Source organism: Dermacentor andersoni, chromosome 3 (assembly GCF_023375885.2).
Source record: "Dermacentor andersoni chromosome 3, qqDerAnde1_hic_scaffold, whole genome shotgun sequence".
Classification (NCBI taxonomy): Eukaryota; Metazoa; Arthropoda; class Arachnida; order Ixodida; family Ixodidae; genus Dermacentor; species Dermacentor andersoni.
Window position 1 is genome coordinate 89,216,189 of NC_092816.1, and position 22,817 is coordinate 89,239,005.

At 43.7% G+C, this 22,817-nt stretch overlaps 1 protein-coding gene across 1 annotated transcript; it reads right to left on the reverse strand.

Annotated features, from left to right (window-relative positions):
* LOC126542544 (neuferricin) lies at window positions 1–21,696 on the reverse strand. Its single transcript, XM_050189673.3, has 4 exons — window positions 21,314–21,696; window positions 21,055–21,195; window positions 17,593–17,779; window positions 1–4,286 (listed from the first exon to the last, which is right to left on the reverse strand). The coding sequence occupies exons 1-4, from the start codon at window positions 21,639–21,641 to the stop codon at window positions 4,067–4,069; spliced, it is 876 nt and encodes a 291-aa protein (XP_050045630.1). The 5' UTR covers window positions 21,642–21,696; the 3' UTR covers window positions 1–4,066.
* Window positions 21,697–22,817: the final 1,121 nt, after the last annotated feature.

Consider the following 22,817-nt stretch of genomic DNA (forward strand, 5'->3'; position numbering starts at 1 on the left):
TACAAGGCACAAAATATTTTATTAGGCACATACAGTACTCCAGGAGAAATGTGACAATGTTGTGAACATGCACACTATCTAGAGAAAGTAAGGATACCTCTGTGCACTTCCAAGCAAAGTACTTTATGTATTTTATTTCATCTAATCTGGAAGAACATTACAGACTCCTTTTGCTTAGCCTGTTCTTGTTACTTTACATCAGCGCTTTCAATCCTTTGCACAACACCAACACGAATTCTGATAAAAAATGCTTGACTCACAAAATGTGCAGAAAAATATGTTCCATTATGCACTTTCCAACTCATGTTTCACTTACAATTTGTTAAGTGCCAGAATATCTAAAAACAGAAGAAGCAGCATTTGTGCATTATTTCAAGTAACACATGGCATTGAAAGATTGTCTATGAAAATGACGAGACCATGAAATGAGAAAACATCATTCAATGACACAGCGCCTCTTGGGCTGTTTTAAGTAAGAATAAAGCTGCAAGATTGCACAGTTATTCCATTTTTGCATCATCAGAAAGCAACAGGCAGTGCCAACAGTGCAGCAAGAAATACCCAATGACAAACAGGCTCACACAAATATGGGACACAAAAAATGATGCAATGATAAAATAGTCTGGCACAAGAACTAAGTCATATGACACACTTGTCTGGACAAGCACCAAGCATCCTCAATGACTTGAAAGTTACAAATTTAGCAAAATGTAGTGCTTTGCAAAATATAGTACAGCTAAGCCATAAGAGTCAATGATGCATTACCTTGGTGACAGATGAGAATAACAAAGCCCACGCATGTGCTTGACTTTGTTAGAGCTTAGCTAGTCATTTCGTAAACATGCCACCTTCAATTCATCACACAAAGGATCCCAAGCTGAATATTTACTGTTGTTTTTGTCATGCCTTCTACAAGCAAGCTTTAAATGAATGTTTAGCTGTACTTATTCTCTCATTATACCTTCTTACAAATGCTACCATGTTAAAACTTTTTCTTGTAACAGGAACAACTCCTTCGTGAACATTTCCAATTGTCCTATCAACATACCATACCGGTATACAAAGTACTATTTGTCGATCCAGAGTCACTTAATGGCTCACCGGTGTAGATGCCATATAAATGGACACACGTGCAGGCAGGTCAAAAGGACATAGGTACAAAGATGGAAATGCAAATTACATGCATATCCCTTTTCATATTCACTCACATTTGCGACATCGACGAGATTCATTCACAAATGCCAAGCTGTGGAGCCTTAGGCATATTGGGTGGTCCCTCGAGCCAAGGTGCCACAAGGCAAAAGTATGAGTAACTATGCTTGAAAGGTGTTCCGATACAATTTGTAATATATCCTTCATTATGGCCTACCTGTATATTACTGCATGTTCATATTGATGAGCGAAGCTGCCACAGGGAACTGTTCTGTGGCCAAGTAAAGATTTCCAGCATTACTAGAGCAGCATGGCTTTAAGGTCAGCATCCCAAAAATAATTCGACAACACAGGATGACATAAATAAGAAAGTTAATAAATTATAGAAATAAAACCAGAACAGTTTATTATTGAAACGCACAATGGGGCAAAATGCCCCTTTGAATAAAAACAGAAAGGCATATCCACACAGTGAGAATATTTTTCAATTTTGCACATTGTCATCCAGTAATGTACAGACACAAAGCTCTCAAAAGTTCAATGACCACTGCTAGATAATGTGGAACACATACAGCAACTGTTAAGGACATCAGAATCGCACTACAACGTTGCGATTTCCTGAATGTTGACTGTAGTTGCATGCACTGGGATCTGTAACATTAAGTCATGACTACACGCAACAAATACAATTAGACACTAAATCAGCCACTGCGAGACATTCCCCATTGCAAGCCCTTAAATTCCTCTAGGATTCCCTACTAAATATATTTAACATTTTCTCATACATCAGCTTATTCTCTCATCAGCTCATAGTAGTTGACAGTAAGCCAATGAAAAATTGTAGTAAAAACAATGCATGGATGATTAATGCATGGGACAAATTTAGGTCAATTCCTCTCTCTTCAAGTACATTATTAAGCTGTCAATCTTCGGTTTATTGTTTTGAAGTCCCTAGTTACCCCTCAATTAGTAAGGCTGACATACAATTTATTATGAAACAAGTATGTGGCAGCCAAACGAAGCAAAAAGGTGCAATTGCCATTTAACTAGCTTGCACAAGACCAGGCCTTACATGTTCACATACCATTCCTTGCTTTCTTAACACACTTCCATACCACATGTATACAATGAATAAAATCTAACTGCATGAATATCTGAACCCATTTATTATAAAGTTTCGACAAGTCAGATGAGGCACGTTGGGCTTAACAGCCATAAAGTCACTAACTGAACACTTCTTGCACTAGACATTTATCCTTAGCTCTTTCCTACCCACGGAAGATCTTCCAAATTCCAAACAACCATTCTCGACAATGCCACAATAAAGAAGAACACAAGACTGCACACAATGTAGGTACAAAATTTCATTCATTGCGTGTTTCCCTAACTGCTTTATCATCCTGCACTACTGTCGCCCTCCGTGCTGCACTGAAATCAAGTGGCGCTTACTAGGCCAAACTTGATGCTCTAAGCAATCAGATAAATCTGCATCCACAGGCATTCACACAGAATTAACAAACTGGCAGTCTCCCATGAAGAGCTTTAAAGCACCGAAAGCCACAGAAATTTCAGCCTTTCAGCCTTTCGGACGGTGTGTGCATTTCCCCTCCCCGTGAGAAGGCGACACTTGGCGTGATGCAGCACGTGAGACAGCCACAGCTGTGCAGCAAAAACAGTGCTGTGGTAGATACCAGGCATTCCACAATGCTGGTGCAAAGAGGAAAAGCAGCAGCAGCATTGCAGATGTCGCACCTATAGTGCGCGCGATGAGACCGACCCAAAACCATCAGCATTTGTTAGCACCCTATAAAATGATTAGATAGCTCTAGCTTGGCGTTTGCTGTCTGTTCTGCTCAGACCAGTGTGCGCACCCCGATATGGTATGCACACAACTGCTGAGCAGGAATTCCAGTGTGTATGCGCGCAATGCTCATGCGAGCAGTGGAAGGCGGAACACTGTTCTGGCTCTGCGACAGCTGATTGAGCGAAGCGTGGCGGTGAACACAGTTGGCTTCGTCATTTTTGCAGCCAAGCGCACTGCGTGTTTCTAGAGATCGTTTAAACCTCAATACAGGGGCTATGCATACGTTGTAGCACCGTGACAGCATGCTTGTGGCGACGGCGTGAACACGCCTTATGTGTCCGTATAAGTGCGACTGCAATAAAAATGTTTTGACTGTTTACCTCACCTCGAGTGCCCGAAGGCACCTTCGGTGCCCGTATAATGGCTATCGCAATAAAAATGTTATCACAATTTTCAGCACCACCTCCTAACCCCAAATGAAATGCTCATTAGTGCTCGAGTCACTGCACAGTGAGGTCAAGCACACTAGGCTGCATTCACACACCATTCAGCCTAGTGTCCTCAACTCATGGCATGACTGGCTGAGACCAATTGAGATTATTTTAATGCAAAAATTGTATAAAGTTAAAATTATGCATAAAAAGCTTTGGCTTTGAGCCTTTTGAAGAAAGCATACTGACACCCTTCCTTGCAGGTCACTTGCCAAACATTATGGGCTGGTCTACTTGCTGATAGTGCACCACATGTCACACAAGAATTACTGAAGCACACTGCACGCTAGAAGACGATTATTTTATTTCCCAAGTAAAATTGCTATGCTACAAAAATATTTTACTAGAAGAATTCTCCACAAGGCAAAGGAAATGTCATGCTTTCAAGAGTACACTCTGTAGAGGCAATATGAGGTATCATATGTCACCTATTGCCACCTTTTCTATACTGACAGCTGCAAACCGGTTACGTCCTTACTATTGCCACGCAGTCTTCACGGATTGCGCAAAGAAAAAACAGAAAAAAAAATGAAATGAAGAAACATTTTCTGTCAGTTCAAAGCAGAAAGTCACTAAAGAAAGTCCCAGAGCTTGTTTGTTAGGCTTTGTTCAATGTGTTTCACTGCGAGTCAGGCACCTTGCAGGTGTCAGATGTGGGAGGGCATCCGGGGTACTCCTTAAGGTGAGGGTCATCCAGGTCACCGCGGTTCTTGTGCGAAGTGCCTTGAGGGTGGTTGGTAGGGGGTCCCGTGTTGCGGACGCAGACACACCGAACAGAGCCAGAGTCGCGCTCATAGTACTGCCGCGGAACTCCGGCCCAGTCACGTTCAACTCCGCCACTAAAACAAGAATAAAAAAAAATTTATTAACTGGTGGGGTTTCACATGCCAAAACCATGATCTGATTATGACTAGTAGGGGAAAGGACTTCGCATTAGTTTTGACCACTTGAGGTTCCTTTAACATGCATGCAATACACAGTACGTGAGTGCTCTTGCATTTCGAACCAAACGAAATGTCGCTGCCATGGTCAAGATTGAACCCACAAACTCGAGCTAGGCAGCACAGTGCCATAGTCACTAAGCTACCACAGTGGAGAAGAAGAATCTAGAACCAGTCAAGTTTTGAAAAAACATTTGCAACATCTGTACCCAACATCTGAAATTCTGCGTAAGCGGGAACAAGGGTTCAAAGTGAAATTTCAACAGATTCATGTCAATGTAGATGTCTCAGTGACAGCCGCTAAAGAAACACTAGAGAGAAAAAAATAGGTTGACCTGTATTAGTAAAGCAACTGGCCACGAAACCAAGAACGGCACTCTTGTCGTGAGAACAAGCTTAGTAAAAGCCAGAAAAGAAGCAATAATTAAAGACACGTGGAGACATTGCCTTGAAGCTCCCACACCAGCCCACTGTGCCATCATGGCATCAGCCTAGTTAAGTATTTATTAGTAAACATGGGCTACATTGCGTTCTAAAAGGGCCATACATTGAACTTGACAAGGTGCAATAACTTTTACTGAACTACGACAGCCTGAATTCGAAAAACAAATGCAGTAAAACCTCATTAATCCGTACCAACTTAAACAGCAGTTTCGTTTTAAAAGTAGTAAATTCTAATCTCTGACTTTGTGACCACTGAACATAAAGCGTTTTGTATCTGCATAAACCGTATGAGCTTATTACGTACGTATTGGTTAGCACATAGTGTTTCCCCTTTTTGTCGCGTCGTCTCTATTAAGACCCGGCAGAACAACAAGCCTCAGAGATCGGAATAACAGCCACCAAGTGCCCTGTGCATTTGCGTGTGAAGCCACATCAACATAACTTTGGCGCCGTGCCAGAGTGTTGCAGCCGTGGTTGTGGCGTCGTGCAAGCTAGGACTTTCATCAAGCAGAAGCTTGGATAAAAACACCGGGTGCTCAGCACAGAAGAAAAATTGCACATCGTTCGTACTATCGAATGGGGCACGAGGAAGTCGGCACTGGCACGAGACAGGGATCTACCATTGACTACAGTGTATAGCATTTGGAACGTGAACTTGCTCAGCAGCACTGCTGCAACCGTGAAACAATGTCGGCTACGAGGTCTGACTTTTCGCCATCGTCGCCTCTGTTGTTGCCGAAGTGGCGCCTAACGACAGTGATGCGGATGGCATGGAAAGCAACAGCATGGGCGATTCAGGCCCGACAGTGGCAGAAGCTGTACGTTACGTCAGCCACATGAATGCAATTGTTGCAACAAGAACAGCACCCCACAATGAAAAAAAGCGCCCCGCGACTTCTGCAGCGCTACCACGCCCATACACAGAGAATATGCAACAGCAAGGATGAATCTGCAGTGCGAGTGCTTGCCGAGAAGAGGGGGCTGGTTGAAAAGCTGGCTCGCAGCTTTTCATCGCTGCTAGGCCGCGGCGGCATCAGACGAAAATAACAGACTTTTGTCATGTGAAGTGAATAAATACTGGATATCTTTGCCCTTTCATCGCACTCTCGCTGAGTTCCATTTTTGACAGGTAAGCGGGCAATCTCATTTTATTTAGTTTAAGCAGTACTACCGTTTAGAACGCACTTTTTCCAAGCTCTGGCCAACTATGGTTTAGTGAGGTTTCCCTGTACATTAGAATCGTTAACATCACAACAACATGCTGGCGCAACTTTAAAGAATGGAAGCTTGACCTTTATTTTATTTTTTTTTAACATTAAACCTATTAACCCTATAATGATAGTACATATAAATACTTGAAAAAAATTATTTTTGATCTACATGTGCAAATCACATAGCGAATAAGCAAAATCAACAAAAATGAAACATATTTTGCAGCCACTTTTTCAGCAATAGGGGGAAACCCCAGGCAAGAAACTGGAAGTGGGTTGCCCCACAAGCCACCTATGCCTTCGTTTGAAATTTATGCACACAGCTGTCATCATATATAATAACCAAGGTATAGATTTCACTTCCTTCACAGCACATGTGTGACATCACTGCAGCCAGATATCTTGCATCAGTTTGTCTCCTCTGATCGCACTTTCAAGAGAAAGTAAGTTGCATGCCAAACTTTTACCTCGTCCAACAAATGAAGCTTGCTGCCTGTCATTCCGTGTTTAGCCAGAAATATCACACTCAATTAACAAAACTGACAAAGAAACAAAAAACATTTCTCAAGAAATGGTTAACGCAAAATAAATGAAAATAGAGTTTTTAAGGAACCCTGATCAGTCTTAACTCATATTGTGTTTCTATTATGTGTCCCTATAACCAATTGGCACAGGTTGCATGGATGCAGCACACGTACATATTAAGCACCACGAGGCCTGGCCTCCTCCAGAGACATTTCTCAGAGATGTGTTCCCTTTCACAACAACCCTGTGCACCGAAAACATATCTGCAACAAGGTCTCCCTCCAGCTGTGGAAAGTGTCTGCCTACATGGCAGCACGAATCGCAGTGCTGCAGTTGATGTGATGTGCTCTTATATTGATTTCGGCGCACACAATGCATCATGCACTTGATATGCACGTTCGTATGTAATCACCTTGTCCAGATTTATATTGTAGCAAGTAAATATCAGCAGCAGGTCAGCACTGCGTCATCCATTTTCTTACCTCGTCCTGTATTTTCACGCTACTTTTACTCTGGCATATACTAGCTACCCATGCTTATACTCGTCTCATGAGAACAAGAAACTGTGGTGTGCACTATGTGTGTACTGCGGAATATTACATGCAATGTGTCAGAGTTCACCCACCCAGAGAGAATCAAGGTTTGCTGACGGGAGCTCTCATGACTACTACTCACATCCTTATAACCCACCAGGCTCTATGATCATTGGTTGAGGGGAGAAATACAGCCGATGTATCTGCAGCGCTCACATGGAAGAAATGCTGCAGGTTTCAGGAAGTCATGTGCACAAGCGGTCATACAACACTCGTAAAACAAGTGCAACAAGCAGTGAATATGTAAGTACATACTGTTGATAGATTAATCTAGGCAACAGACAAGGCTAAAGAAAATGCCAATATCCATTTGCAATTGAAGCAGTAGAGTGTTCCGTATGTTAACAGGGCCTAGATAACATCTTTAACGAGGTAGACGAACTAAACAAATCTTTGCATCTTGTCATGAGCATCTTAAAATATTAAACCTCAATACATGTTGGACAGCATAAAATATTAAAATGTGCATTGTCCCTTTCTTTGAAACTGGGCAAAATCCCTGCCATGCGACTACCGTAAAGACACCTCATAAACATGTCTTGTAAGTCCAACTTAACGAAATTAAGCAAAGAACCATAGCTGCTCAGTTTATCAGAGAATTCGGCTTCACTGTTTGTTTCTTTAATGAAGTCTACTGTAAGTGGCATCGTAGTACGCTATGAATGAATGACAGGATCCACACGTAGGAAAGCTACGAAGAAAGAAAATTGCACAAAAGAAACAGGCAAACCCTAATTAGAAGAACAATGGTGAAATGCACAGAGTTCTGCATCACAGACAAACTATATAAGAAAGAATAAGCATGACAACATGTCACTGGGTGGAGCATTCCTCACACCAGCACTTTGTTAAAGGGACACTAAAGGCAAATTTTAAGTCAAGCTATAGTGATAGATTAGTGCTCGAGAATCTCTAAGGCGTCAATATTAGTACGAACAGAGCCTTAATAATCGAAAAATTGAGGTAAATGCAAAACATGATTAGATACTCTCCCGGGTCATTCAAGTACTTGCCCGATGATGAAAGCACTCCTCAGTTTAAATTGGGTCACTAGTAATGAACCACTCGTTGCAAAAGACATCCTTGTATTGTCCTATAAGATGAAATAAAATGCTACTTGTCCAGTTCTATTTCATTTTTAGAGAAAAGAACTCATTGAAATTACCCTTGACAATGACGCAGGCAGTCGGAAGGTTTCATTTTCACTCGACTCCGCATTGCCCACGCTTTCGCGTTTCAGTAGTTTAATTATCAGGTAGTGCTGCGCTGGTTTTCCTGGCTCTCAAAACTCGCACAAAGTGCAAGTAGCAGGGAATTCAACTTCCACGTGATGTCATGAGATGCCCGAACGGTCTACACCACTTCACCAAAAAGCAGCTGTAGCGGCAAATCCACCACTCGGTGCCGCCATCTGTCATGCACCGTTTGACTCACTGACAGTAGCAAAGGGTGGTGATGTCGTTTGCAACGTCACCATGCCCCCGGTTAGGTGGAGGGAGATTTGAATTTCCAAAAATGTATTCGGACCCTTCAGATGCAATTTTCTCATAAACTAAATCTTTTTTTGGCATGGAGCAAGCGTTGCGAGGTTTCTGGAATGGTATTTAAATGGTCCACGTCGACTTAGTATTTGCCTTTAGTGTCCCTTTAACTTCCTGCCAGGAATAGCAAAAGAAGAAAGCCTCAAAGGTTGTGGAGGGCAGTACTTTTGGCTGTTCCAAACTCCATTGAAGCGAAGACTTTTGGAGAGATTCGCACTAAAGACACATTGCAACATGAGTTTCAGGACCTCATCAAAATGTGCTGATGAAAAGTGGGATGCACTTAGAAACTGTCATAGCATGGGCACAGCTGCTCAATGCCACCTTTCCTTTGCACTGAGTAGACATGTCATGGGTATAGCAGGAGAAAAATACACACACTCACAAAACAGCCTGAAAAACAAACATTTTTCTCCCACGCAGAAAATGGTTCTTTGCCCAATCCTCTGTGATAACTGTTAATGGACGAAAGGAAAAGACCTAAGGGAAGGCCTGCTGTCACACTCCACAATGCCTCCTCGAACCAGCAGCTCTAACTTAAATGCTAACTTCATTTGGTAATAAATGAGTAGTATCTACTGAAGCAATCAGGACAATGCTGCAGGCTGCTAATTTTCTTCTCAGCAGCCTTTCAAGAGCTCCTGAGCAGATGATGCATGCACCTGGTGGTTGGCAGTTATGACATAAGTACCAGCACGTCGCCTCAGAGTTTCCAGCCTGTCGCAGGTGGTGCCTAAACTCTGAGGTGGTGCCTACAACTCACAAGATCCGACTCGTGTGTCATTTACACAGTGCAGTAATGGCAGCACCTATTTTTTTTCAGTTTTGGTATCAAATATGTAAAATTTCAAAACGTAAAATTGCTTAACAGATGTTTTGTATCTGTGCTATCTGAATCTAGGCAGTTTTTTTTTTTTCTTATGTAGGCAAAAATTCTACTGCAATTAGTCCTTACAAGGCAAATCCTCCTCCATAGGCCACGAGATCGGGCTATAAGGGACAGCATCATCGCCACATTAGTGTGGATGGACAGTCACAACGGCGCTTCCCTGTGGGTGATTTGAGTCAATTGTTTAGTAATTAAATGCACTGGCTGCAGTGAAGTGATAATACATTGCCCTCCAATGCCACATTTTTGCATAAAATGCATTGAACCTTCCTACTATATGTGAATGGAGTGCAAGTTGCAGTTTCTGTTCTGGTACATCCAGGGTACTTCTGTTCGTGCTCAGCTTGTGTTCTGCCCATTCTGCTGGCACTGCTGTTGTACAACTCAGCTTTCTGCTATTCTTGCACTAGTATGAATGCCTGTATTCCGGCACAATGAAGTTAACGTAGCTAGTCCTTGTGACTCTACTTCACCCCTTTCTTTATATCCGTCGAATACAACATAGTTACTAAGTTTATATAAACCAAGTGCCCCACTATGAGCAACTGCACTGCGGCAGGTTTGCCATATGGCTTCACACAATTTTTCTTTTTTTTTCGCAGTAGCATTCAAAACGTAGCATTTTAGCATGGATTATGTTTTTGCATGACTACCTGCATGGGAATGGCGTGAATAACTTTTATTTGTTTTTAAGAACCAACCTTAGTGCATCACTACCTTCCGGGCATTATATCAGTCACCAGTAATTCAGTTTTATGATGTTCTGTGTCTAGCGACTGCAATGTTACACAGGATCCTCTTGTACTACTTTATTTCCACTTCCTTTCCATAGCAGATAATCATAGTACGAAAGTGCAAAAATTAACTTGCGAGGCAAAATTATCTCCGCGTAATGGGATACCCACATAATAAAAGGGCACCCCAGTAACAGCCATGGATGGTCGTGCCACCATGAAACAACAGTCATGCAATTTTATGCCCAAGATCAATTGTATCCAGTGACATCATATGAGCGCTTAAGATTTTCTTTCCTACTGCTGAGTGATCTCCCGCAACCTCATTCATGTTTCGTGGTATCAAAAAGATTGCTTTTGATCAACATATTGCTACGAGGAATTACTCAAGCACTATGTTCAAGTATTGCAGAGACAACTTCACATATTTAAAACGCCAAATGTTTTTTTGTGATGTGCTTAAATCACAATGCGGCAATAAACCTTAAATCATTGTGACGAACAGAGGGTGCAACAACCACATGTGGCATGCTCGATGTGAACAGTCATTAATTTTATTGCAGCACAAAGGTGACAGTGCAAAGCTAAATGTGTCTTTACATCGTAAAAAAAGGCATACGACCTTTTACGATTGCGATACAACCACGAAACAAACAGACTTTAAAGGATATGTGGACACGAACAAGTAGCAGCTAGTAGCAGACGTGATACTCCACCCACACTATCATGGTTCAGCCAGTGCCCGCCAGGCTTGACCTCCCGGCCAATACCTGCCCTTCTTTAGCTAGAGCTGAGTGGGCCTCATGAAGCTGAGGGTCTTTTTTTTTTTTTAGCGACCAAAGCCACGCCTGGCCTTTGCCAGATGCCATATTTTGGAGCATTTCAGAACCACTTGGATTGCACAGGATTATTACATGTCCACCAAAATCACAATTTACAAAGGTGCTGTTGCATTCCACAACCTTGCTTTCAGTAGCAAGACTCATTGTAAACTGGGCTGCCGCACGTGACTGCAAGTATAGAGTTCCATACAATAATTACGAGAGGGAACTCTGGCGCTAGTGTCTACGGAAGCTGCAAGTGGGGCGGTTCAGCCAGCATGGGAATGACGGGTAGTACATGGATTTGGCTAAACTTCGTCCTTGTGGCTTCAAACGGCTTCGTGACTTTCTAAATTAATCATCTTCACAAAAGTACTGCATAGTAAATAATTAAATAATAATTACTAAAATTGATTCTTCTCTTCTGCACTCGTGGACATGCAACAAATCGCGAGCGGCAACGATAGTGGCCACGTTTACACTGATACATTAGAAGTGTACCCTATTCATACACCGACACTTGTAATGCAGCTAAGATATTCGCTCACCCTTAGCGAAAACGTGCCATATTAGGATAGCAGTGAAGAAAAATGCCGCAGTTTCAGCAGCTTGCCCGCCATGTGTTCCTATGTCACCGGCAGCTAAGCGCACCCATCTCTGCTTCTGTCCCCTCAAAGTGGACATGGCTATGTTATTGTTGCAAACTTGCCAATATTAACTATATTATTCATTACTGATACAGAACAAACTGTTTTAATGCATGTAATCTACTCACGAGAAGAAAAATAATAACGTTCAGAGTGTTCGGCTTGCTCCGCCGGCCGTCAATTTTGTTTTGGTGTCCAGCACTGTTCGGCGACAGCCGCCTGCTTGTTGACCCATTGTCATCCCGCAGCAAACGCGGGATGAAAAAAGAAAATGTTTATTTTCTTGGGAAATTTAACCCACGTAGTGATAGCACCCCTGAATTTGCATCAAATTTTTTGACGAAAAAGTGAGATCATTATGCGAGTAAATACGGTAATGCCGTCCTCAGTGCTGTCGAGTGCATGGTTATACGGCATCTTTGAAAGCCTGTCTGGATGATCTCCAGACTGACTTTAAGGCATATTCAACGAAGGAACTCCATTAGATCAGTACTATTGCTAGCTTTGCTCACAAATGTAGGTGGAGATTCTTTGGTCACGAATATAGGTTGATGGCTGATTTCAAGCAACATTAGCAAGAAATTTAAAAAGAAAGCTCAACTAAGATTAGAATAAATATGACACTACAATAAACAGCTCTTCAGCAGACACTGCCCCCACTGGCACTCATGCGTGCTGCCATTTTTATATCACCAATGTCAGGCTAAACATACGGCGAAGGCATAAAACAAGTTTTTCTGGTCTTCTGGTGGTTTTCTGGTGTTGAAAATTGAAATCGAAGCCAATTACCGATCGTAACTCTAATTTGGCGCTGCAGGCAGCACAGCATCGGGCTGAGCGAGTGCGACTGATCATTGGTGATACTGGTACAATCTCCAATGAGTAAAGGTTGGCCTTGGGTTTAAAGGGCTAACAAGGCTGCCTAGAAGAAACTTAAGATTCAGCTGGACAGAAGAATGGCACCACACATATCAAAAGCTGGCGAGGATAATTTTTATCAACCCTGTGTTTATTCTTCCAAACTTTTTGCTTAGAATGAGTATAGCTGTGAGCATGGGAACCTTGACCACTATTCCCGATTTCTTAGGCATGTTTAGTCAACCACGGTTCTGCTATGGCAGATGTTATGGCCATATGCACCCCAGCTACTAAGTCGAAAATCCTTTTTTAACTAGCACAATAGAACCCTGTTGATACATTTTTCAAGGGACAGCAGGAAAAAACATAACAGCCGGGATAACGTAACAGTCAGGAAGGCCCCAAATCACCACACAAACGTCACAAAGAGCTCTGAATATGTGCCAGTACAGTTATTAGATGTCTCGGTGCTCATAATATTACCGCCGACTGCATATGGCCATGTGTATAATTAATGGGCAAGTACTATGTTCAGTGACAGAGGCCCCTTCAAGCTCTTAATATAGTTGACCACGAAACATGGCTGTATTGCAGCAAAACTGACCATAAGAACCTGGAAGAACCACAACAGAGCTGAGACATGCTTATCAAGAGTGACGACTGCATACTTCGGGGTGGCGCCAAAGGCCGGGCTTTACAGGCCTAACTGTGGGTATACATTCATTATCTTTGTAGCAACGTGTGAAAGCAAAGTGGCTTCTGCACTACTAAATTTACAGGACCGCGATGTTCAAACGCTATGTAAAATGCAGGGACATTTTAAAATGATGACATATCATATGGGAACACAATACATACAATGGGATTTATGTGAGGACCGCAAAAATGCAGCAGTGAGGAACTCGGAGATGTTTCACAGCATTCTCCCAATACCATCATGTTCACTATAGTTAGCTGGCCTGTTTGAAGTATCAGTTGCATACATAATAAATGTCTTCCGAGTGTGCATGTGGTCGTCGTGCATTCTTTCCTCGAACTTGAACGAAATCATGTTGATGAGCAGGCGTGCACTAACCCCAGTGCACAGAGTGCCGAAACGTAGCCCCGTTGGCACCCCATCCCAATGCTGTAGCGCCTGATTTAATATTGTTGCCAGATATCCGTCGATGATCACGACCGTATAAAGACCGCATTTGTTATGCCCAATGGACTTTACTAGTTTAAGGTAATGCCCCTTGGACTGTGTAATGCGCCAGCCACATTTGAAAGGATGATGGACTCCCTCCTTCGTGGATACAAATGGTCAACATGCCTCTGTTACCTTGACGATGTCATCGTCTTCTCACCGACATATGAAAGCCACCTTAGCCGCTTGTCGGCAGTTCTTCAAGTTTTCCAGCAAGCAGGCCATCAGCTCAACTCTGCCAAATGCAGTTATGGCCGCCGCGAAATCACTGTGCTTGGCCACCTTGCGAGTGCTGAAGGCATGCAACCTGACCCAGAAAAAATTTGCGTTCTATGCCACGTTCCACTAAAGACATACGGAGCTTTGTCGGCTTGTGCTCCTATTTCCAACGTTTAGTCATGAACTTCGCTGACGTTGCCCGTCCACTCACGCAACTCTTGAAGAAGGAAACATCTTTTTCTCGGGGTCCTGAACAGGCCACTGCATTTTATAGGCTCACGACTTTACTTATGTCACCACCCATCTTGGCCCATTTTGACCCGTCAGCCCCCACTGAACTTCGCACCGATGCCAGTGAACATGGCATCGGCGCTGTTCTAGCCCAGCAACAACACGGACGAGGCTGCGTCATCGTCTATGCCAGTCGCCGTCTTCCCTCTCTAGAGTGCAAATTTTCTATCACTTAGCGTGAGTGCCTCGCACTAGTTTGGGCTGTCGGCAAGTTTCGACCATACTTGTTTGGCCACACCTTTTCAGTCATCACAGACTGTTGTCTTCCCTCAAAGATACGACTGGACAACTTGGTCGCTGGGCACTGAAACTGCAAGAATACAGCTTTGACGTCATTTAAAAGTCTGGCAGACTGCACCAGGATGCGGATTGCCTATCCAGTCATCTCCTGGATGCTCTCTACTTGTCAGCACACGATTCGGATGCCTTTGTCTTTGCGATATCCGATTTAACCGACATACACAGTAAACAGCTCTGCGATGCCAATTTGCGGTGAATTATCCACCGTCTATGCTCTCTTAACTCTGCCCCATCCCTACAATTATTCCTGCTTCGTGATGGAATCTTATACAGACGCAACACTAGCTCTGATGGTCCGGAGCTTCTACTGGTTGTTCCCGAAACACTCCGTTCCACTGTTCTCGAACAGCTTCATGAAGCCCCAACCATTGCACGTATCAGAGAAACTTGCACGTACGATCGCGTTCGGCATCAGATCTTCTGGCCAGGCCTCCACCACTCTGTGCGCCGATACGTTCCTGCTTGTGACTCTTGTCAGCACCACAAGCGTCCATCCTTGTCACCAGCTGGTCCTCTTCAGCCCAGAGACATTCCCAGTGTACTGTTCTACCGCGTCGGCCTTGATCTCATCGGGCCATTCCCAACATCTCCGACTGGGAACAAGTGGATTGCCATAGCTACCGACTGCGCGACACGATACGCTATCACGCGGGCACTGCCGACAAGCTGTGCCACTGACGTTGCGGAATTTCTCCTTTACGACGCTATTCTTCACCACGGCACTCCTCGACAGCTGCTGCAGCACAAAGGAAAGAAACTGCTGACCCGAATCGACGCCGCAATAGAACTGCGAGCCGTGGCTTCACGTGCCATGGCCAAGCGGCGTGTTTATTTTCTTCTCATGTAGGCGCACGCTATTCGGGTTCTAGGCTCTGTGCAAGGGAGGGTGCCACATACTATATCTATATAAGCGCTAATACTATATACAGCCCGAAGTGTACTCCAATATTTTAGCGTCTTATGAATGTCATTTTCTAGCTGCTTTCAGCCCACAAAGTGTGCTATTTTAGCAGTGCTTTCGGTGAGGAACCAGAACAGCTCATCCATTCTAAATATTCTTTGAATGCAAAATGAACTATGGTAGACTTCTGTTAACCCTTCAATAGAACACATATAAATGTTCAAGACACATCGAGAATAAGCATAATCAATGAGAAGAAACAGTATTTTGCAGAAACATCTTTAGCAGGGGGAAAGCCGCAGACAGAAAATTGGAAGTGGGCTTCACCCCAAGGCCCCTACGGTATTGCTTGGAATTTTTACGGACAGCTGTCGTCATATGTGAACCGTATATGTATACTTATTATACTTTACTTCAAGTGTGCGACACCACCACAGGCAGAGATCTTGCATCGGTCTGCCTCTTCTGACCGTACTTTCAAAAGAAAGCGAGTCGCATGCCAAACTTCCTTCTTCTCGTCTCGTGTTCCTGCCCTAAACCAACAAATGACGCTTGCTACCTGTCATTCAGTGTTGGCGGAAGGTATTTAACCAGTTTGTACTCAATACCGGAACTGAGCAAAAGAAAAATATTTTTTTTCTTGGTATGTTGCCTGCGGGGAACATTCTTCAATAAAGGATTAAAGGCCAACTGCAATGAAATTTCACTTCGGTTAAATTGGTTATATAGCAGGTTGGTAGTCTATACGACTGAAGCAATCTTGGCAAAGCTGCAGAGCTGGTTATTGTATAATTTTCTTATAGCAGCCTTTAAGCAGTAACTAAACAGGCAATGTATGCATATGGTGGTCGGCAAATATAATGCAAGTCTAAGCACATCACCTCCAAGACTTCAGTGCTCCTCAGGCAGCCGCGTTCGCCCTTTAATCACGGAGGTCATGCCAAGAAAGCACAAGCTCTCAGCCACGCATCACTTATGGCAAGTTGTAATGGCTGTGTTTTGTTCAGTTTCAGTATCAAAAGCGTCTATTTTTGCTAGCTTTTCCTAAAACATCCACTCTTATTTCAAACATAACTAGCCTTCTCTTGCGGTCCAAAATTTCATGGCAGTTGGCCATTAAGATGAACCCAGTCAAGCCAAATTTTCAGATGTGAAGAACAATGTGTGAATATTTAGTTGGCTTTCCAGACCCAATGCAGAGAAAAAGATCTACTTAACTTGAACCACTAATTTCGTTAAACTAAACTAACAAAGCTGCCACGAATGCCTGCTCCTTAGCGCAACAAGAGGGCCAGAGCAGCAGACTTGCAGGAGGCGGCTCTGCTAGTTACAAGAGATGCAAATAGCGTTTCTGTGGACATATGCACCTATGCCAACATCAACAATGGCACGCAAAACCTACAGGGCTCACACTAGAGAAACAATAATCGAGGAGGTCGTCAAGGTGCCTCAGGCTGAAAAATGAGGGTGTGGACACTGTTCACTTTCATTAAAGCCAATATTCATTATAAACAAGCATGCTATCAGCAAAAAAAAAAAAAAAACGAAATTTTATACTACTTCATTACCATCTGTTAATTCATTGCTGTATTATATATCTGCAATTGTAATGAGATTCGACTGCATGGGAACTGGCGGCATTAAGACATGATACAGCTGATAATGCCCTGAATACTTTGGTACATTATTCAGCACCAGCAGGTAGGCACGTAAAAGGTTGGATTTTGTGACAATGCACTGGTTTGCACAGCATCTGAAAGGAACACTTAATTGCTTAAGTGAGAGTGCAAAAATCAATACTTTACACAGTGCAAGTTCAATGTTCTTTCTACATCTGCCTTTAGCACTATTTATTTGAAGTTGTAGATATATGGGTGCAACAGAAACAGCAGACTATGAATTCTGTGGATGGCTTCTGCTATAGCAAACTTCTTATAAGATGAACCGATTTCCCCAGTTCCTTCAAGTTTAACTTAATTGGAGCCTACTGTATTCGCTGATATTCGTTAACGGGAATCACAGGTTAAGTTACAATTCAGCTTACCTTTTCTTGCTGCACCAAACACTGCTGCCTTTCTCCGGAGTCCACTCAGAATTGCAGGGGGGGAACACCTTGCTCTGCTCCTTGGCCAGGTAATCTTTCTGCTTGGCTCGCTCTATGGATGCCCAGACCGCCCGCAGCTCGCTGGTTGGCTGGCCTTCATTGGTGTAGTAGCGGCCAGCCAACTTCCCTGATCAGAAACAAACAAAACAAAACAATGAAAATGGCAGAACTTTCATTCCAAGGGACAATAAAGAAAAAATTAAGTTACGTGGGACTATGTGATTGACGAGCACACTGACATTTGATATAAAGCCTTCGAATAAATCTCCACCAAGCAAAGTTTTTACTTGGCATATTAACACTTCATAACATCCTAGCTTGCTCTCGATGCCAGCTTTCTTTCTTTGTTTTTCGGCAAAGTGGCAATAGCACAATTACCAGCAACCTGCAGTCCACTTAAGGCAGTGAAAAGGGACACCACACACAGCATTCTTCTGCCATAGGTGACGCATTATGCTGGAGCACTGGCATGTGAATGCACAATTAAATAAAATGCATTTTGCTGCCTGGGCTAAGCTTCACGAGGTGCTGGTCACAGCCTATCTGGTGATACTATATAATCGCAGGTACAGAGAAAATGTGTACGTAAGCTTGTCTTGCATCTCTCATCGCGCAATGAGGCTGAAGACTGAGCACCTGCCGAGTGCAGTCTTACATGTCCTTATGTCAGAGTGCCCACATGCCTCATAGCCTTTAACCAATAGAGCTAACCAACAAGTGTCACAGAAGCATATCTCAGCAGATCTACCAAGAAGCTATCGCTAGACTTTGATGGGCCTCCAATTGGTTCTGCACAATTTTTAACAGTAGCCACCAGGGGACCACTGGCTGCTGTCCAGCTTATGTACATGCACAAAAATTTTCCCTTTAATTGTGCCTAAAACTGTATTAGTTAATGTTGTTGCAACGAAACAACATTCATGCAAAGAATTCACTACTACTTTAAAAAAAAATTTGGCAGAACCCATCTCACAGCAAAAAGGTCAACGTTAATGTGATTAGCATTGCACTAATATAGCAGCACACCGTATTGCCAATGCCTAAATGTGCCATGCACGAGACATGTATGCAGCCAGGCTCCTCTCTCATGCTTGCCACTGGACAGGCTGCACCGCCAGTGATACCGCCCCAAAGTCCACGCACGTGTGAATATGTATTAGACAAAATCGTCTTAATACATATGATGCAAGTTTGATTCCACCCAGCACTAGAGAAACTTGAAGGGATCTTTTTGTCTTTGAAGAGCGGCGCACACCCACCGACCCAAGTTGGCGTGAACAAGGTTCACTGAAGAACGACACATACCCAGTGGCACACACTCCGTGACCCAAGTTACTCCAACGGTTGACTGGTAAGTGCGTGGAATATCCCAAGAATGCTAATTGTATCAAAAGGTAAGTCTACTCGCTAAACATAACGATGCTGGCCATGACACCATGATGCCTTGGGCTTACCCACGTTATTGCGCACAGCCGTGGGGCGGCTATTGATTGTTGCTGTTCTTGCTGCAATTGTGGTGTGATGTAATGGCAGCAAAGTGAAGCACAGTTCCCGGAAAAGCTGTTCTTGTGTCCAGTTGCAACGCATGATGGGGCACAACCCTGACGTGACACACGCTCAGTGAAGTATGCAGTAAGCAAGGCATGGCTGAACTACCACGCTTGCAGTTCCTGTAGACCACCAGATTTCCCTCATAAGTTTTCTACTAAACACTGCAGTCCACTATTGTCACTTCTCTTGGAGTGCAGAGTGCCCCTATTATCCTGCTGAATGCTTTCAGTAAGATAATAGTAGTGTGCCTTACGACCACTGGCACTGCAAGGACTTGTGCTGTGACCAGAATATACAAAGGACATGTGGGCATTCAACATGGTGCAATACAGTGCTCATAAGGCTTCTTTCAAAAGCGGAACTTTTTTAAAAATTTTGATGCTTTCCATGCCAGAACCCCACTCTGATTACGGGGCATGTCATAGCAGGGAAGTCTGTATTAATTTTCGTCACTTGGTTTCCTTTAATGTGCACCCAATGCATGTTACACTAGCATTTTTGCATTCCACTTCCATCAGAATGTGATGGCCAAACAAGGGAACTCGGAAGGCGTGCCCTTTGGAGATATCTTATAAATGTGAATTGCTTCTTGGAGCAGGTCTGAAGCAGCTTGAGCTGTGTATCAGAGTGGGAAGGGAGCAGATTAAGTAATATTTGGCACAAACAGATGCTACCATCAAGCTTATGTGCTTGCAGACAGCAGCAAGCACAATTAACTCTGTGACTAAGCTCTGCCCTTTAGCAGAAGGCTCACCTAGCCCTGCAGGAGTACAAAACATGAAAGGCATTAAACTGACTTTGTCAAAGCCAGGATATAACGCTTAAAGTTTGACGCACATTGACATAGCTGAATGTTCATGTGCAAACTATGTCCTACTCCACGTCGCTTGCAATGGTTGTGAATAATGTATGATGTGAAGATTTTTTCTGGCAAGTTATGCCAGTAAAGTATGGACAGAAAGAAACTTATGAGACAAAAAGAAACTATGAAAAGCACAGTGACAATGTTTCCAGCACTGTAATACAAGATATGACTAAGTATCAGTAAATAACGTAACCGAATCAGGCAAATCATTTCTGCTCAAAGCTGACCCTGTTTAAATAAACCTCCACACTATTTACACTGATTTTGAAGCAAAGGCAACAGTAATGTGACAGGCTACATGGTCGATATTGAATTTAATTCTGGGGTTTTACATGCCAAAACCACGATTTGATTATGAGGCACGCCGTAGTGGGGGGGTGTCTCTGAATTAATTTTGACCACCACCATCGGGGGTCGTTAACATGCCCCCAGTGCACAATAGATTTTAATTAAGCTGCATGCAAATGAATGGGTTGTGTGCTTGCAAGCTTATTATGCACAGCTTCCACGAAACACAGCTTGACGGCTAAGAAAGCACTTAATTGAAGAAATTAAAAGCATTGGCAGAAGGCCACTGTGACTTGCTCATTGACTGACGCTACACCACGTCTCACTTTGATGAGTATTGGCTAACTCTACATGCAAGGTATTGTACTGCCCAAGTTTTGTCAATTTCCACTAAGCAAAAAAAAAAAAAAACCGAAAGAAATATAGAAAGGGACGTACCGCTCTTCCAGTGTTGCGAAAAAAGGCTAAGCCCAAGTTTAGGCGATTTAAGAAGTCGACGAATACTAACGTGCTATGCTGGGCCACTGCCCACTATGAAAGCCAGGTGCACGACGCTAATGTCACGCCCCTTTTCAATAAGAGTAGGCACTAGCATTTGTCCTCGTTTACGCAGGGCATTATTATCTGCAACACATCTAATTTAGCGCGTTGTCCAGAAAAGACAGCTATATATGGCATGACAAATATCGTCAACATACCTACGAAGGTGTAGTCCTTTTCGTAGAAATCTACCCATTGCGAGAATGACAGCAGGGTTTCATCCGACAAGCCGTTGAGATCGTCCGTCAGGCCTTCCTCGGTGAATTCGCCCGTGATGTATGCCCTCGACGCATCTCGACCTGGAAGTGACCACGAGTGAATCCCGTTTCGCAACGTAAGCGGGAAGTTTCGGCACCAGGAAACGCTCGCGCCGGCCTCGATCGAACGGGCCGCGCCGCAAGACACGTTGAAGCTTACCGGCGAATTGCGAGTAGCCGCCTCCCGGCCTGTAGTGCTCGGCGCCTTTGGAGACGTCGTACACGCGTCCCAGCACGGCCAAATAAAGACCGAGGGAGTCGCCCCTGCCGTCGTACCGGGCGAGCTCCTCCGGAGTGAACACTCCCTTGGCGGTAACCTTCGTACCACAGAAGAAGCTCCCCACGTATTTCGCCGACTTGAGCAACTCGTGGTGGACTTTGCGCACGAGTGCTGGGTACTTTTCACGAGGAATGGGTTCGAAGTACACGAAAGCCACGGCGATCAGCACCACGACGAGCGCGGAGCCGTATATCAGTTTCGCCGCCATTTTCGTACTGAAGAGAGACACAGCGTTGCCGAACGAGCAGCGAGCGAGCGCTAACCGGCTCTGTCCTCCTCACTTCGTCAAAGAAGCCAATGGTAGAGAGCACGGGAACTCGCACGGAAAACGGAGTGCGCTCCGCACGACTCTGACCTGTGGCAGCCCACTACCGCGGCAAGGATTAAGAAGAAAACTCGAATTGCGTTTTTATGACTCGAGTTTTGCAGAAAGAAGGAAGCATGGAGGAAAGAAACAAAATTGGAGAAGCCCTGACGCATGGAGGAAAGAAACAATTAATTAATGCAAGGAAGTGCAGTCTTTCCAAAGAAAACGGCGATTTCCCCGTCAGTTCAGTTGAGTCAGTCTCCTATTCAGTTGAAAAACTGAATAGGAGAAAGACTTGTCAGGGATACCAAAGAATTTTGGAGGTATGTGAAGCGTAATGGCAAAGACAACAGATCGATACCTGCTTTGAAAAATGAGGAAACTATTATTCATGATAATGAGTCCAAAGTTGAATTTTTTAGCCGTTATTTTTCATCTGTCGTTTTGCCGTCTAGCTCACGTACTGTCTGTTTTGAATTACCTGCTGAAATAGACCCCATGCCAGAAGTCACCTTTTGTGTCGATGGTATCCGTAAATTATTAAAAGATGTGAACCAGGCTAAGGCATGCGGCCCTGATGACATTCCTGCCGCTATCATATGGAACTGTGCGGACGCGTTATGCTTTTATTTCGTCCGGATGTTTCAGAAGTCCCTCAATGAAACTGATATGCCAGATGATTGGAAATTAGCGCGAGTCGTGCCCATACATAAGAGTGGGGTGCGTAACTCCGTTCAGAACTACAGGCCCGTTTCCTTAACTAGTATAACCTGCAAAATTATGGAGCATGTAATATACAGTTGTGTTATGGCCCACTTAACTAAGCATAATCTCCTAAGTCCCTGCCAACATGGTTTCAGGCGTGGTTTATCTTGCAATACACAGTTGGTAGAGTTTATTCATGATTTAGCCTCTGCAGTTGATAAGCAACAAGTTGTGGACTGCGTTTTCTTGGATTTCAGTAAAGCGTTTGATGTAGCCGCACACAGTCTCCTACTCTCCAAATTAAAAGCTTATAACTTGGATGGTAAAATAATAGCGTGGATTGCCGAATATTTGTCATTGCGGAAACAGGCT